The sequence below is a fragment of the Propithecus coquereli genome, unplaced genomic scaffold (assembly GCF_000956105.1).
Source record: "Propithecus coquereli isolate 6110/MARCELLA unplaced genomic scaffold, Pcoq_1.0 Scaffold196, whole genome shotgun sequence".
Classification (NCBI taxonomy): domain Eukaryota; kingdom Metazoa; phylum Chordata; class Mammalia; order Primates; family Indriidae; genus Propithecus; species Propithecus coquereli.
This window is the reverse complement of record NW_012144522.1, coordinates 2,374,175-2,389,591: the sequence shown is the minus strand read 5'-3', so window position 1 is coordinate 2,389,591 and position 15,417 is coordinate 2,374,175. Positions and strand designations below refer to the sequence as shown.

The 15,417-nt window shown below is 41.9% G+C and overlaps 1 protein-coding gene across 1 annotated transcript; it reads right to left on the bottom strand.

Moving 5' to 3' along the window:
* Positions 1-4,563: 4,563 nt before the first annotated feature.
* On the bottom strand, positions 4,564-14,648 carry ZNF350 (zinc finger protein 350). The gene is made up of 4 exons (XM_012643417.1): positions 14,469-14,648; positions 11,027-11,153; positions 10,646-10,741; positions 4,564-5,982 (listed from the first exon to the last, which is right to left on the bottom strand). The coding sequence occupies exons 1-4, from the start codon at positions 14,481-14,483 to the stop codon at positions 4,628-4,630; spliced, it is 1,593 nt and encodes a 530-aa protein (XP_012498871.1). The 5' UTR covers positions 14,484-14,648; the 3' UTR covers positions 4,564-4,627.
* Between the last annotated feature and the right edge of the window lie 769 nt (positions 14,649-15,417).

Below are 15,417 nucleotides of genomic sequence, written 5' to 3'. Positions count from 1 at the left end.
AGCCTATTAATTACAGATTAAAACAAGATTTCAGGAGAATGCTTTTAAGTCTGTACACAGGCAAACACCAGATTCTCCATTATCATCTTCTATTATGCCCTCCCTGACACTTGATTCTTAAATTATTCTGCCCTTTCCCAAATGCCGTGAGGTCTCAAATGCTACCAGGAATTTGCACATACTTACCCTTCTTTTGAAGTGCTTGGCACACAGGAAACAAAAAAGGAATATTATGGATTGTTACTATAACTTTTTTTTCCATGAGTCATTTTACATGTCACTTCCTCAGCATCCTGGGATGCCTCTCAGGTTGGTCTCATTTACGATATGGAACTATTAAATATAAAATTGCAACTCTATCAAGTGGTGTAAGGAAAGGGACTGTGGAAGGCATCAAATAGGGGAAATGGAGGAAGCATCTCTCTACAGGAAATGACTGAAGATCATTTTTCCTGGTCATCATAATCTGCTTATTTGACTGCTGTCTGAAATGGACTATGAGTTCCTCAAAGGCAGAACTCTAATGTTTTCATATCCCCAGTGCTCAGAAGAATAACTGGAACACAGCACTTCAATAAGAGACTATTGAACAAATAACTGAATTTGACTTACAGGATAGTCTTCCCTTCTTCACTTCCCCTTAAGGTGCTGTGCTGCTGCTCAGATAATTATACATAGAAAAGATGCAAAAGAGTACATACAGTATGCTGCTTTTTGAAAAGAAAAGTAACAAATAATAATATATGCTTGTTTGTTTTTATAAAAAGAAACACTGGAAGGATTCACAATAAACATGTTGGAGGCAGAAAGGGGAAAACTAGGACTGAGAACAGGGTAAGAGTGAGATTCATAAACTACCTTTTTCTAGATTTAAGTTTTGAATCATGTGACTATGTGCCCTATTCAGATTATTTCAATCAGAGTAAAAATCAAACAGCCAAGAGAGACTCTTTCCCCCTAGGAGTAGGAGCCAATTGCAGGGTAATTGAAGGGTGAGATTATAAAATAAAATAAAAACAAATGAACTCCAAACAAAAAAAGTTTTAGAAGCCAGAAGAGATTCAAATCTAGGTCCTTCTACTTGGCAGGTAAGTAGCATGGGACAAACAGTTCAAGCTGAGTGACAATCCCTAAGTCAGCTACATACTGTGTTAACATCTGCAAGATGCCTGATCTAGTGCTCGATGTTGGGAGTGAAATGGTGAGCAAAAAACAGATCCAATCCCTGCCTTTAGGAAGTTTCCACTCCAGATGAGAAATACATATGTAAATCTAGGAAACGTAAAACCGCAAGTCTCCTGAGTTCTAGGAAGGAGAGGAACATGATTCTATGGAAGGCCAGACTGGTGAGGGAAAGCTGCTCTGAAGAAGTGATCTTTGAAGATCATGAAGGATGAGGAGAGACTCAGAAGATGGGAGGAAAGAAGAGTTCAGGCGGAGAAAAGAACATGCATAAAAGCCTGGAGGTGATGAAAGGAGGTCAGTGAGCTATGAGGCACTAAAAGAGGGCCAGTGTGTCGAGAACAGGGAGCACAAGGGTGCGCACTAGAGAGGGAAGAAAGAACCAGAACATGCTAACTTGATGGCCAGTTTAAGGCCTTTTGCCATTGTCCAAACTCTGAGCAGAATAGTCATTGCAGGTTTCAAAGTTTAAAGGAAGAAAATTTCATATCACAGGTCTATTGAGATTTAAAAGTATGCTATATGTGAAATCCTTGGCTTGGTGCATGGCAAACGTTTTCGTCATCAAGCAACAGTTTGAGGTCAGACATAACTTACCTTCTTGATTCCTCCTCTTCCCCTCACTAGGACTAATAATATTTTTATTGTGTTTGCTAGGCACAGTTTTAAGTACTTCACATCTTCTTCTGCCAACAGCTTGAGGCAGATATTTTAAAGATAAAATCAAGACCTAGATAAGTTACTTGCTTAAAGGCACACAGCTTGGGCATGGCAAGGCAGGCTTCAAACCAGGCAGTGTGACTTCAGGACCAATTCCTAACCACTGTATAAGGCTGCCTCTCAGCCCAGGAGGGGCTGAGGTCATGGGAGCAAATGAAGGGTGACCTTCATTGAAACCATAAGGATCCTGGGTCTAGTGGCAGACGCTATATCCCTAGCTTAGGTGTACACTAGGCCTCCTTCATCTGGGATGTCAAGCTCCGAAAGGTGAGTTAAGCACCTGGCCCACAGAGATCAGGTAGGCATGGTCAACCCATCCTCACACCCTGGTAAGTTCAGAGGGGATGCACTCACCTTGCCATGGCAGGATGTGCAGATTCACAGAAAGAGGAGAGGTGGACAGGATCTGAGGGCCTGGTTGGTGGAGCGCCCATTTCTGATTCTTTGCTAGAGAGTAGCTGCCCAGAATCTATCCCATTATTACGTGGAAGTGCTGATGGGGGCACTAATCCAGGACTTAGGGCAGAAATGTTCAAAATTAAGTGTGCCCCAGAAAGCCCTTGTTAGAAATGCAGAGTCCCCATTCTGGTTTAGGAGCTCTAAGTTGTCACTCAGGAATTTGCATTCTTTTAAATTTCTCAGGGACTCCTGAAGCAGGAAGCCCTCAGACAACAACTAGAAATATTACTGGAGCGTTCTCTGCTTACAAATATTATGATGGCTGGCTCTCCTCAGTATACTTAGGTCTCGACTCAAATTACATCTATCCAGAAAAGCCTTCCCTAGGAGAAGATAATAATAAAACGCCCCATTATTACCTACACATTACTACCCAATACTAGGCTTTCTTTTTCTTGTTCCTGACATACAGTCCATTTTACTGCTTTTCTGCCTCACTAGATGGTAAGGTCTGTAAAGGTTCCTTTGCCTGTTTTACCAATCTATCCCCCACGTGTAAAACAGGGCTCTGCACAGTGATGATACTTTAGAATATTCCTGAAGGAGTGAATTACCCAATATCCCAGGATTTCTACTGAATTCTGAGACAGCCACAGCAACACAAATTTCCATTTCATTTCCTACAAGCAGGACACATTAATTTGGATAGCATATTCTTATGGGATTAAGATAGAGAACTTTGGATAAAAGAGAAGGCTAAGAGCCCCACTCTCAGGAAAGTGGGAAGAATGGTGAAGATGAGAATTTACATATCTCAATTCAGCAGATTACAGGGGATCTGGGATCTTTGAAATGGTAACTGTAGCGGGTGATAGGTCTGTGGACAAATATAAGGAGTCATCTCCAAGACATGCTAAAAGGATCTCACCTCCCATCTCCCACCTGTTATACTCTCCTCCATTCTTAGAGACTAAGGTTCTCATCCTCTGTGTTCTCCTTATTCTAGGGATTCTTTTCCTTTTCTTCTTCTGCCCCTTTTGTATTGAGTCATTAAATCTCTAATCACACACAAAAAAGTTTTGGTTGAGAATTTAGTTCTTTAGAACTGTCATTCCCTTCAATGATGAAATACACTTTACCTAACCCATTAGTTCATTCATTCACTTTCCAAATCAATATATAACTGGTTTTGGTTTTTCTGTGTGTTGGGAAATTTAAAATCATGTAAACCAGCACTCTCCAACATAACTTTCTGGGGTGGTGGAAATGATGATAGAGATTACTCATTGTTTCAAAAGTTCTGCTCATTGTGCTGTCCAGTTTGGTAGCCGTAACTCATATATGGCTACTGAGCACTTGAAACGTAGCTAGTGCAACTAAGGAAGTGAGTTTTTTAAATTTTGTTTTCAATTTTTTTTTTAATTTTAAAATTTAAGTAACCATAAAAATTATCAAGGAATTTGTAATCTCTTGGAGAGAGAAGACATGGACATTAAAAAAATAACTTGTTTCTAAGATGCTTAAGTGCCATTAAGAGCAGTCCTTCCCCCATCCCTTGAAACAGTATGTTCCTTGAACAATAAATTCCCATATCCCTTTGACCCAGTTACTCCATGTCTATTTCACTTAATGTAGATATTTATATCCCCTGACTAGATCAGCTGGAGTGTAAACATACAACTTAAAGATACAAACTCAGTTCCCTCTCCAGGAGACCACAAACTTTTTCTGCTTTGTTCACCACTGTGACCTCAACTCCTAGGACAAGACCAGGTACAAAGGAAGCTATTTGTTAAATGAACAGATTGACTCAGTGTAAGGCTATTGTTTCATAGGTCCCTCTGCATAATATAAAGTTCTAAAAGTGAGTCCTGGTTTTCAATTAATCCTGTAATTAATTCAATTAATTCAATTAATCCATTTCCTGGGGAAATGGAATTAACACATATGTGCCCCATATCCCACCAATTCAATATTAACTCTTTCCCAAGAACCACCACTTCTGTGGCTTTTCATTCGTAGCAACATTCCAGATACTGATTATCTTATCTGTTTAAAAATTCGCAGTACTCATTTCCTCCACTTAAATGAACTCAGGCTTCCTTCACTCATTTAATTGGCACAATAGAGTGATTACTGTTTATGTGTTTGGGTTAACATCGGATTATGCCTCTGTGTTAAAGCGTGTATTTAGATAGGATGCGTTTATCAGGCTTTCCCAGCCTCTGCATTTCTTAATTTTCTCTCAGTATATACTTTTCAGCCATATAATGAACTAGAAAGTTTTGCTCAACCCTTTTCCACAGATTATATCTGAGTGTTTTTCCTATGGGTTTTCTGTGACATAAAATAAGACGTAATTGATCACTGAAGGCACGACCACATTCACAAGGTTTCTCTCCTGTGCAAATCCTCTGTTATCTCCCAAGGGTGCACATCTGGCCACAGGCTGTCCCACGATGACTACGTTCCTATTTGCTAGGAGACCACTGATGTTTACTGATGTCTGAGGAGCCACAGAAGGCACTTGTGTGGTCACCGTGTTAGCAGGGTTTTTCTCCTGCATGCCATCACTGGTATGTAATGAGCTGTGACTCTCTGCAGGGGGGTTTTCCACCTTGACTGAATCTCGTTTCTCCCTTGCGTGTATTCTCTTATGCTTAACAAGGCAAGACATGTACGCAAAAGCTTTCCCACACTCACTGCAGCCATAGGGTCTCTCTCCTGTATGAGTTCTTTGGTGAACAATGAGCTTTTGCTTTGTCGTAAAGGCTTTCCCACAGTCACTGCACTGAAAGGGTTTCTCTCCTGTGTGAATTCTTTGATGTTTAATGAGACCCGACTTCTGAGAACAGGATTTTCCGCATTCACTGCACACAAAGGGCGTCTTTCCTGTGTGAAATCTCTGATGTGCTATGAGGCATGTTTTCTGAATGAAGCCTTTTCCACATTCATTGCATATATAAGGTTTCTCACCTGTATGAATTCGCTGATGTACAATCAGATTTCCTTTTTGGATGAAGCCTTTTCCACATTCACTGCATATATAGGGTTTTTCTCCTGTATGTGTTTTCTGATGTATGTTGAGCCGTGATTTCTTTAGAAAGGCTTTGCCACATTCCGTGCATTCATAAGGTTTTTCTCCTGTATGAGTTCTCTGATGTTCAGTGAGCATGAACTTTCTGGAGAAGGCTTTCCCACATAGACTACATCTGTGGGGTTTCTCTCCTGTATGAATGATCTGGTGATCAGTGAGCCAAGACTTTTTAATGAAGGCTTTCCCGCATTCACTGCAGACATGAGGCTTCTCTATGTTTCGAGTTTTCTGATGCTTGGGACTGATGAATTGGGACTTAGTGCTGATAAGTTTTCGGCTTGCAGGGAATTTAATTTCAGTATGAAATTGTTCATGGTTAGCATGGAGATAGGAGTCCCCATTTCTGGTAAACTCAGCAGAATTCTTTATTTCATAGCTTCTGTTCTGCTTAACTAAAGTGGAATTTGATTTCATACTTTTTCCATTTAAGTCAAATATATCATGATTTTGCCTTAACAGAAACTGAGTTTTGTTCTGATGAACAATATTTCCATATACATTACATCCATGCCATTGTTCCATTCTGCTCACTATGCTTTCATTTTGTAAGTGCTCTGGCAAATGATCATCAACTTTCCAAACTTCTAGAAAGAAAAGAACAATGAGTTTTCTATCACCTTGATTTGTAATAAAGGTATTTTTTAAAAAATTACCATGATGTGAAGTGTCTCTTTAGTGCTAACCCTATGACATGAGTGTAAATGAAACTCCATGTTTAATGTTCCCTGCACATTGGAAAAAAACAATAATATAAACAAACTCAAAAGGGAAAAGCAGTTAATGTAAAATAAAATTTAGATAATTCATACTGAATAAATACAGATTTGACTACTTTCTAAATAAGAACGTGCAAAACATGCAAATACTGTAAAATACAAACACTTCATTGTGAGCAGCAGACCAGAGGCTGGAGGGCCTCCTCATTCAGAGGGTCAGATTCACTCATGCCGCAAACCCTTACTGAATGCCTGCTGTGTACCAGCCATGGTGCTAGTGTTGGGATACACAAATATATTCCTTATGTTCATGGAGCCTACACTGTAGTTTGGTAAAGCCACTTAAAAGAAAAAAGAAAGACACAAGGAAAGCAGCAAATTATAAAAAGTGGTCTGAAGGAGCCATGGAGATGGAGAGAAGTGGAAGAAATCAGGTTACCTGTTAGGAAACAAAGCTTACTGACGGATTCACTGTTGCAGTCGGGATGAAGGAAATAAAGAGAGGACTCAGAATATACCGAGTATTTGGCTTGAGCTGCTGGGCTAGTTATGTCTTTTAATGAGATAAGAAAATCACGGAAGGACAGAAGGGGGAAATCAAGTGTACATTTGGAAGCATATCAACTTAAGGCAGTCCATTACATACCCAAGTCTGAAGGATACATAAGTCTTGAGAAAAGCCTTGTCTGGAGATTTTAATTTGGAAAACTTTAGTAAATAAATATTTAGGGACAGGGAACACGAGAAGATCACATTCAGAGAATGTGTAGATAAAAAAGAAGATGGAGGCACAGGGGCCATGGTGTCAGTCATTCTCTCATTTACAGTTTGGGAAAAGTCCACTGAGGGAAACCAAATGTTAACCTCCCAACCAGAGAGCTAAGCAGATACTGGTGATTAAAAAAACTATCCCACAGGGGAAGTCAGACTGTTCAATACTCGGCATTTTGAGTTAACTATGATAGACTCTCGGGTGGTGATCCTGTTCCTATTATTTGCCCTTCTTTCTGTGGGCCATCAAGCCAACTTTCTCAAAGCACCAATCTCACATTTCTTAGAAACCTCCTGTCATCAACACTCAATCACTGGTCTAACTGTAACGTCCTCCTTTATTCCTACAGAAAGAGGGAAGCAGTGATCCTTGGATAATACACAGCTGGGCGGTGGAGCACGCAGTCTCCATAAGCAGATGAACAGCTGCGATGGCTGTAGGAACTGTCACTTTTTTCTTCATGCTGCTCCTGGATAGACCCAGACTGTTCCCATTTCACTTTCTCTCTTCTACTGATCTCTCATCTTGCCACTAATGTCATATTCCGCCACAATTCTATACTATGTCTTGGTTGGCATCAGTTAAGGGGCCCAAAAGGACCACTTCCTCTTCCTAAATCAAGACTTACAGCAGCTTTATCTTCAACTTTTCTTAGAACATCTGGATGTACCTTATTGCTACACATCTGCCAGCCAGGTGAAAGGTAAGACAAGGGCTTAGCTAGAAAGGTCTTACCTTAGCAGAAAAATGAAGCCAGAAAAATACAAAATGTACCTACAACTTCGCCCTTCCACTCGGAAACACATGAAGTCCACAACAGTCAGAATTTACATTATCGTCATCACTCAATTTACCAAAATTTCCACTAACAGGACATCAGTGGAACTTCTCACCTAAGCTCTTGCTCTCTCTCTCAGACCATTTTACCAGCTCCTCACCTGATTTCTAATTGCCCGAGGCTGCTCTTTGTCTTTCCTTTACTCCCCAGAAGATCTTATCCAGGCCAAGTTTCTATCTCCAGACATAACCTCTCAGACATCCAGACACAGCAGTGAGCTCCACTTGGATACTAACAAGCATGTCTAACTTACGATCTCCAAAACATGACTTCGCAACCCAAATCCCCTTCCCCAGATCATCTGCGTCGCAGTAAATGGCAGCTCCACGTTTCTCGTTAACATGCCAAAACAGGTCAGCGTCACCCTTCATCTGTTTCTTTCTCTCACACCATATATCTGCATCAGTGGTAGGTCCCACCTGCCCTCCGTTATAAATATATCCAGAATCTGCCCAACACCCACCTGCTTCGGCCAAGCCAGAGCCAGTCACTCTCTGGCACTATGGCAGCAGCCTCCTACCTGCCTTCCTGCTTCCTCCCCCTCCAGCTATTGTCTATTTTCTACACAGTAGCCAAAGTGATTCTTTAAACATAATAATAATTACATTATAGATACAAATTACATCATGTCACTCCTCCTCTATCCAAAACTCCCTAATGTTTCCTCGTCTTGTTAGCCCATTGCTAAGGAAGGTCTTGAAATGTCCTTGAACAGCCCTGTGTGACCTGCCTCCCGCAACCCCAAGCTACCATCGACCTTATTGCCAGTCATTCCCCTCTTGCTCCCTCTGCTCCATGCCCACAGGCTTCCCAAAGTCCCTCAGACACACTCCTGCCTGAGGCCTTGGACCTTCCCACTGTTTCACTTCAGAACTTCCTCACCCAGGGCACCTACTCACATCCCTCATCTTCCTGCTCAAACGCGCCTGAACAGGAAGCATTCCTGGTCCCGCAAGTGCAGTGCCGAGCCAGGCACGCATCAGTCAGGTACACTGCCTCAATGTTTCTTACAGCAATTGCACCCTGAAACTCTTACCAATCTTCATCTATCTGTTCTTCTCACACTCCACATTTAAGCGGCAAATCCCGTCTGCCCTCCTTTACAAGCTTATCCAGAATCTGACCAACGCTCACCCCTCCACCCACACAGAAGCCAGCCACTCTCTCTGCCGCCTAGGACGCAGCAGCCTCCCGACTGGCTTTCCCCTGCCTGCTACTGCCTACTTCCTATGAGGCAGCCAGTGATCCTCTTAAAACCTAAGTTATTTCATGTCATTCCAGTACTCAAGATGTCATCATGTTTACTCATCCTGTTAGGAATAAAATCCTAAAATGGATTACCATCCTGGAATGGATGACCAGGCTCCCCGTGACTGACTTTCCTCTTCCCTGGCTGCTGCTGCCTCTTTGGCCTTATGTCTGACCATGTTCCCAATGGCGCACTCTGCTCTATCCATGTGGGCTCCTTTGTTTCTCAAACACAGTAACACTTGAGCTTTTAAACTTGCTATCACCTCTACTTGGAACACTCCGAACCCAGCAGCCTACTAACCTCCCTCATCTCTTGGCTCAAAGGCACCTGCTCAGAGAGTTGTTCCCTTTCCTAAAAGAGCAGCCCCAGCCATGGCATGTACTCTTGCGTGTTGTTACCTAAGTTTATGTCTCCTCCTCTAGGAATGAAAGCTCTTGATCTATGGTGTACGTGTTTTTGCTCACTGCTGCTATCCTCCAGCATACGCTATGCTAGGAAAAAAAAATTTTTAAAGGAATGAGTCAAGGAAGTAATCACATGTATGGAACACACTGGGGAGAGCTTTAGAAAGAAGATGGAAATCTCTGTGTGAGTGAGATGATACCATATCACAGAGATCACTGAAACAAGAATTTCAATGTCATTTGACAGGTAACATGGTGAACTGGGACTTAGTGTCATCAGAATATGATGGGAGAAAAAAACAAAAGCAAATACAATGATAATATCTACAATGAACTAGAAGAAAGTTGAGAATCAGTAAATACAGAAAGGAGTCCAATGGAAGCAGGCAAGAGTTAGGACCTGGTTTAGGCTGGCTCTGAGAATACAGGATGTCAGAGATACCTTTTTTAGTTAAAAATTCATCATGAACAGCAAAAACCTTTAAAGAAGAGAGCTCTGTAGGTAGGTAATGCCAGGATGGCCAGGACTTAGGGTGTACAGGAGTAAAGGAGAACCTGAGCTTACAGGGGTTTCATTGGAGGGAAGATGATTCCAGTTCCCTGCGGTTATTAGGAAAGCATGGGAGAGTCGCCATCAAGATGAGTACACAACATAAAACTAAAATTGGTGTCAGATAACATTAAGGAGATGTCGGTTTGGGAGCCTCCTCCAGGGAACAGAAGGAGCTTAACTTACTAGAATGAAGGAAACCCTGAAGAGTGAGAACAGATGAGGAAATGGAGAAGAGAAACTTTGGAGAACCTCGAAGTGAGGAAAAAGAGAAGCTAGGGAAGCCAAGGCCCAGCGAAAGACCAGCTTACCTTGGGGATGCAGCACCCAAGCAGGGTGGGTGTTAGGAGGGAAGTCAGCATTTCCCAATGGGCAGAAAGGTGCAGTAGTCAGAAAACTGAGGCGTTCAAAGTTTTCTCTTTGGAGAGAGGCCTGGAAGGTGGAATTCCCTATCAAGGAGGTGAAAGGGTATGAAGAGGGGAAATATCTGGAAATCCTAGGAAAAAGAAAAGTATGCAAGCAAACAAAAACCAAGTTGTAGATAAAATAAAGAGGGATCAGATCTCAGGAGAAACAAGGGGAGATGTTTCTGGGTCTCACACTGCGAGACAGATACGTGGAGGAACCGACCGTCCCTCTAACAGCTGTGATGCCTTCTCTGACTGCTTAGAACGTGACCTAAGTGGCCTTCCCCCGTGCCGGACTTCTCACTCACCGGAACGGGCTCCCCGGTGGATTTCATCTTCTCTTCTCCAGGGTGGGTCTCCGTGTTCCAGCCTGGACAGTGCATCCGGTTTGCTGGCTTGATACCCTGTTTTTGGGGAATGACAGGTGACTCGGACACAATGAATTGGGCTTGGGGGGTCTGTAAAACCACAGAATAGTTCATTTGACGACAACATAATTTTCACGCCTACAAAGTAAAGGCTTTTTTTTCTCTCAGGAGAAGGGCAAATGTGCCCTCTTATCTGAAACCAGAGGGGACTGAGAGTCTGCCACCACCTCGGAGCACCACACACCCACCAAGGCTGTCAGCAGCTGAGAAATAAAGGCCACTGACAGGCACCCTCTGAGCGACACGGGGCACCGTCCTCACCCACTGACACCAGGTTGCTGTAGTTCTCCAGCATCACGTCCCGGTACAGGTCCTTCTGCGCAGGGCCCAGGAGCTGCCACTCCTCCCAGGTGAACTCCACGGCCACGTCCTCCGGGGTCAGCGATTCCTGAGAAACACAGTCCTGCTTAATGAAGTCGTGTCCCTTTGATAATATGGAAGAAATGTTAAAGTTTCTCTGCTCATTTCTACTCTACTGGTTGCATCTACGTACCTAGTGTTTTTTCTTTGACTACACTGTGGAAGAAGTAAAATCCTAATAAAATATTCTGTAATTGTGCATTCAGACATCCATCCACTCATCCAATTAGAAATTTCTTTAATGTATACAAGTTAAATCTTGTAAACTAGAAACACCACATTCACATACGAATGTGATATATATATGTATGTGGTATATGTATATATTCATATATACATAAAAAGACATACATACAGTCCCTTGATACTCACTGAGGATTGGTTCCAGAACCTCCTGCAGATACTCAAATCCACGGATGCTCAAGTCTCTGACATGAAATGGTGTAGCGGTATTTGCATATAACCTACAACCTCTGCACATCCTCTCATATACTTTAAATCATCTCTAGATTATCTGTAATACCTAATACACTGTAAATGCTATGTAAATAGTTGTTGTATTGTTTAGGAAATAATGGCAAGAAAAGAGTCTATACATGTTCAATACAGATGCAATTTTTTCCCCAAATATTTTCGCTCCACAGTTGGTCGAATGCATGGATGCAGAACCCGCAGACACGGGGAGGGCCACCTGCCCTTATCACAAGCCCAGGCCTCCCATACTTCTAACTAACTGACCAGCTATAAATCCAGGGTCCCGTGACCCCCTCCTTGAGTTTGATAATTTACTGGAACAGCTCAAAGAACTCAGGAAAGTGCTTTCCTTACTGTTACCAGTTTACAATAAAGGACACAGCTCTTTTATTAGGCCCAGCCTAATGGAGGAGATGCACAGGGCAAGGTATGGGGAAGGGGGTGGAGCTTCTCCACATTGCCAGCACCCCCATCTGTTCACCAACCCAGAAATTCTCCAAACTCCGGGTTTATTGTTTTATGGAAGCCTCAGTACACAGGCGCGATTCAATAAATCATCGGCCAGTGGCGATTAAGTCAGTCTCCACCCTCTTCCCTCCTGGGAGGTTCCCCTGCAGCAAGCCTTTTCTCCTTAGGAGCTTTCCAAAGTCACCTCATGAACATAAACTCAGGTCATAAATAACAAAATATGTCCCTTTCACCTTTATCCTCCACAGCTGTTTCAGGCGCCAAGACAAAAAGCCAACTATTACCAGTTGAGCATTCCTAATTTGAAAATCTGAAATGCTCCAATCTGAAACTTTTTGAGCACCAACATGATGTCACAAGTGGAAAATTCCACACGTAAGTACTTCATACAAACTTTGTTTCATGCACAAAATTATTAAAAATATTGTATAAAATTAAGTCACAACAGTGTCTGTGGAAAAGAAAAAAATATATCGTATAAAATTACCTTCGGGCTAAGTGTCGTGTGTAGAACTTGGGTCTCATCCCTAAGATAGCTCATTATGTATATATGAACATTCCAAAATCTAAAAAAAATCAAAATCTGAAACACTTCTGGTCCCAAGCATTTTGGATAAGGGATACTTAACCTGTATAACAAAGGATATTCCTATTGTTTTTATCAGCTAAGAAATTACAAGGGGTTCAGGAGGTCTGGCCAGGAGCCAGAGACAAAGACCAAAATATATATTCCTTGTATCACAAAATATTAAATAGGGGATGTGCAATTGAAAAAATTATCCAAAATGTAGCAGAGAGACAGAAAAAACATAAAGAAGAGGTAATAACAGAGAAAGAGGGTCTAACATATGCCTATCAATAATTTTTGAAAAAGAAAATAGAGTAATGGAGAAGCATTATTCAAAGATCTAAAAACTGAGAATTTTTCAGAACTGATTAAACAGCCCAAACTTGAGACTCAAGAAACCCAACAAATTTCAAGCAGGAAGTCTACACTTAGACACATCACACTGAAAGTAAAAAAAAAAAAAAAGAGGTCAGGTGATCAGACATCACCTGCGGGGTGATGGAGGGTGTGGAGCCCAGTGAGACCATTCAGGGTGGGGGTTCCTGCTGGACTGACTTAGCAGGTCTGGTGTTATAATGTATACACTGGTTTTCGTCCACGGTTCCTGGCTCATAACCCCCACAGAGTTTATTAAAATGTTGGTGTGCTCTAGGCCTCAGGAGACAGACTCTCTCTCTGTGACCTTCCCCTGTCCTCCTTTCACCTGCCCATGGCAGAACTCAGATAATCTGATTGTGGGTCAAAAGATCCTCATTCTAGAAAGGGTCCTGTCCCATATCCTGGAGGAAGGAATGTCCACAGAGAGGCCACGAAGAATCTGAACAGACAGGCCTTGCTGGGTTTAGATCATGCGCTTTTTGTCCAGTCGCGTTTCTACATGGTTGTCAATCACATCTATGTAATGAAGCCTCCATAAAAACCCAAGAGGACTGGGTTCGGAGAGCTTCCAGATAGCTGGACACGAGGAGGTTCCTGGACGGAGCACGCCCCTTCCCCCATGCCTCACCCTACGCATCTCTTCATCCGTATCCTTTGTATAACCCTTTATATCAGTAACATGTTTCCCTGAGTTCTGTGAGCCGCTCTAGCAAATTAATTGAACTCAAAGAGGGAGGGGAGTCTTTCAACTCTACATCCGGTCTGCATTCAAACACCAGTTCAGCTGTCTGTTCACTGAGAGCCATTTGCAAGTCCTGGGATCCTTTCGTTTTCCCAGGATGTTTAGGTTTCATTCCGGGACAAATCCAGACCGCCACAAGGCTGAAGTCAACAAACGTTGGTCCCCTGTGTTTACTGAATTCACTTAGTCTATTCCACAGAGGTCCATAAGGAATCCTTCCAGAAAAGAGCCATAGGAAACCTGCTTCAGCATTTCCGTGAAGGCTGCTGTTCAGGACACAATCCACCACACCACCGCCAGGAGAAACTACGAAAGAAATTTCCTGAGACCAAAGTGCCATGAAATACAGGCATCCCCCAGGAAGTAATCTATTTTCTCCTCCAAACCAGTACACACCATGGAAATCATGATTCTCCTGTGGTGTTGGCTGTCAGAGATATTAGATGCAAGCTGACAGCGAACGTAACCCGCGGGATCCTCTCCAGTCATTACTCCCCAGATGAGTAATTTAGTTACACAGGGTTAATCCTATGAACAATGTATTCCTTATCCAACTTTGCCTGATGTTAAGTTTAAAGACTAAGTTTATTTCTCTCCAGAGCTTGATTTTTGAAATTTATATTTCTCATATTAATGGAGCTGATATTTTCATAGGCCTCTACAAATCCATGAGGGAACAAAGGAAAGAATAAAACAACCCAAAAGTCAGCTACCTGGGTCTGGATCATTTTCTCCTGTTCCGGGAAAATGGCTGGCAACTGGAATGCTCTTTGTGTCTTCTAGATCTGCTCTACATTTCTGTTCAGAAATCTCAGTCTTCAATCGAGTGTGTCCCCAGAAATGCCGATACCCAAATCCTGTAACATTCTCCTCTTTCAGATGATTTTTTTGCTCCTAAGGAGTCAGGACCTGTGGGTTGAAGAGAAAATTCAATTTGAGTGGTAAAGTGCCTCTGGGCCCAGATACTATCACTGCTCCTAGGCACTCATCTTAACACAATGCCCCCAGTATAGTTAACTATCCCTTTATTTGGTGCCCCAAAAGATTTTATAGCTCTGGCCAATATAGCCTGTGATTCTGAATGTGGCAGAGGCATTGTATTATAAAGAATAGTGATAATATCTTAGGATGCTTTAAATACATAAAGTAATAAAATGTACAATAATACTGTATGAATCAGAAGGTGGTAAATGAAGTTGATTGCTCTAAGGTCCTGGAGGAGAAGAGTAGAAAAGCACTAATTAACACAAGAATATGACAAAGGTTGCACACTACATGTAATCTCTAGTGTCATGATTAAAGCTAGTAATTGTTTTAACATATGTAATTTCCACGCTAACAGAAGGGGGAAATGTAATAATAAGAAACTCATCCAAAAGAAGACAAAAGAAGAGGATAAGGAACAAAGAACAAGTGGGGCAAAAAAAAAAAAAAAATGGATTTAGATAACTCTTTTAAAACAAAACATACTAAGAATTACATTAAGTATTATAAAGTATAAAGAAAACATGAATGCCAGCCAATCATATGAAGTATAAATGCCTCGAAACTGTCAAACTGGAATAAAAATTAAAACCTAATATCATGGCAGTTATAGGTGACATGTCTGAAACATAATGATAGAGACAGTTTGGGAATAAAGGGTTGGAAAAAATAAGCCAT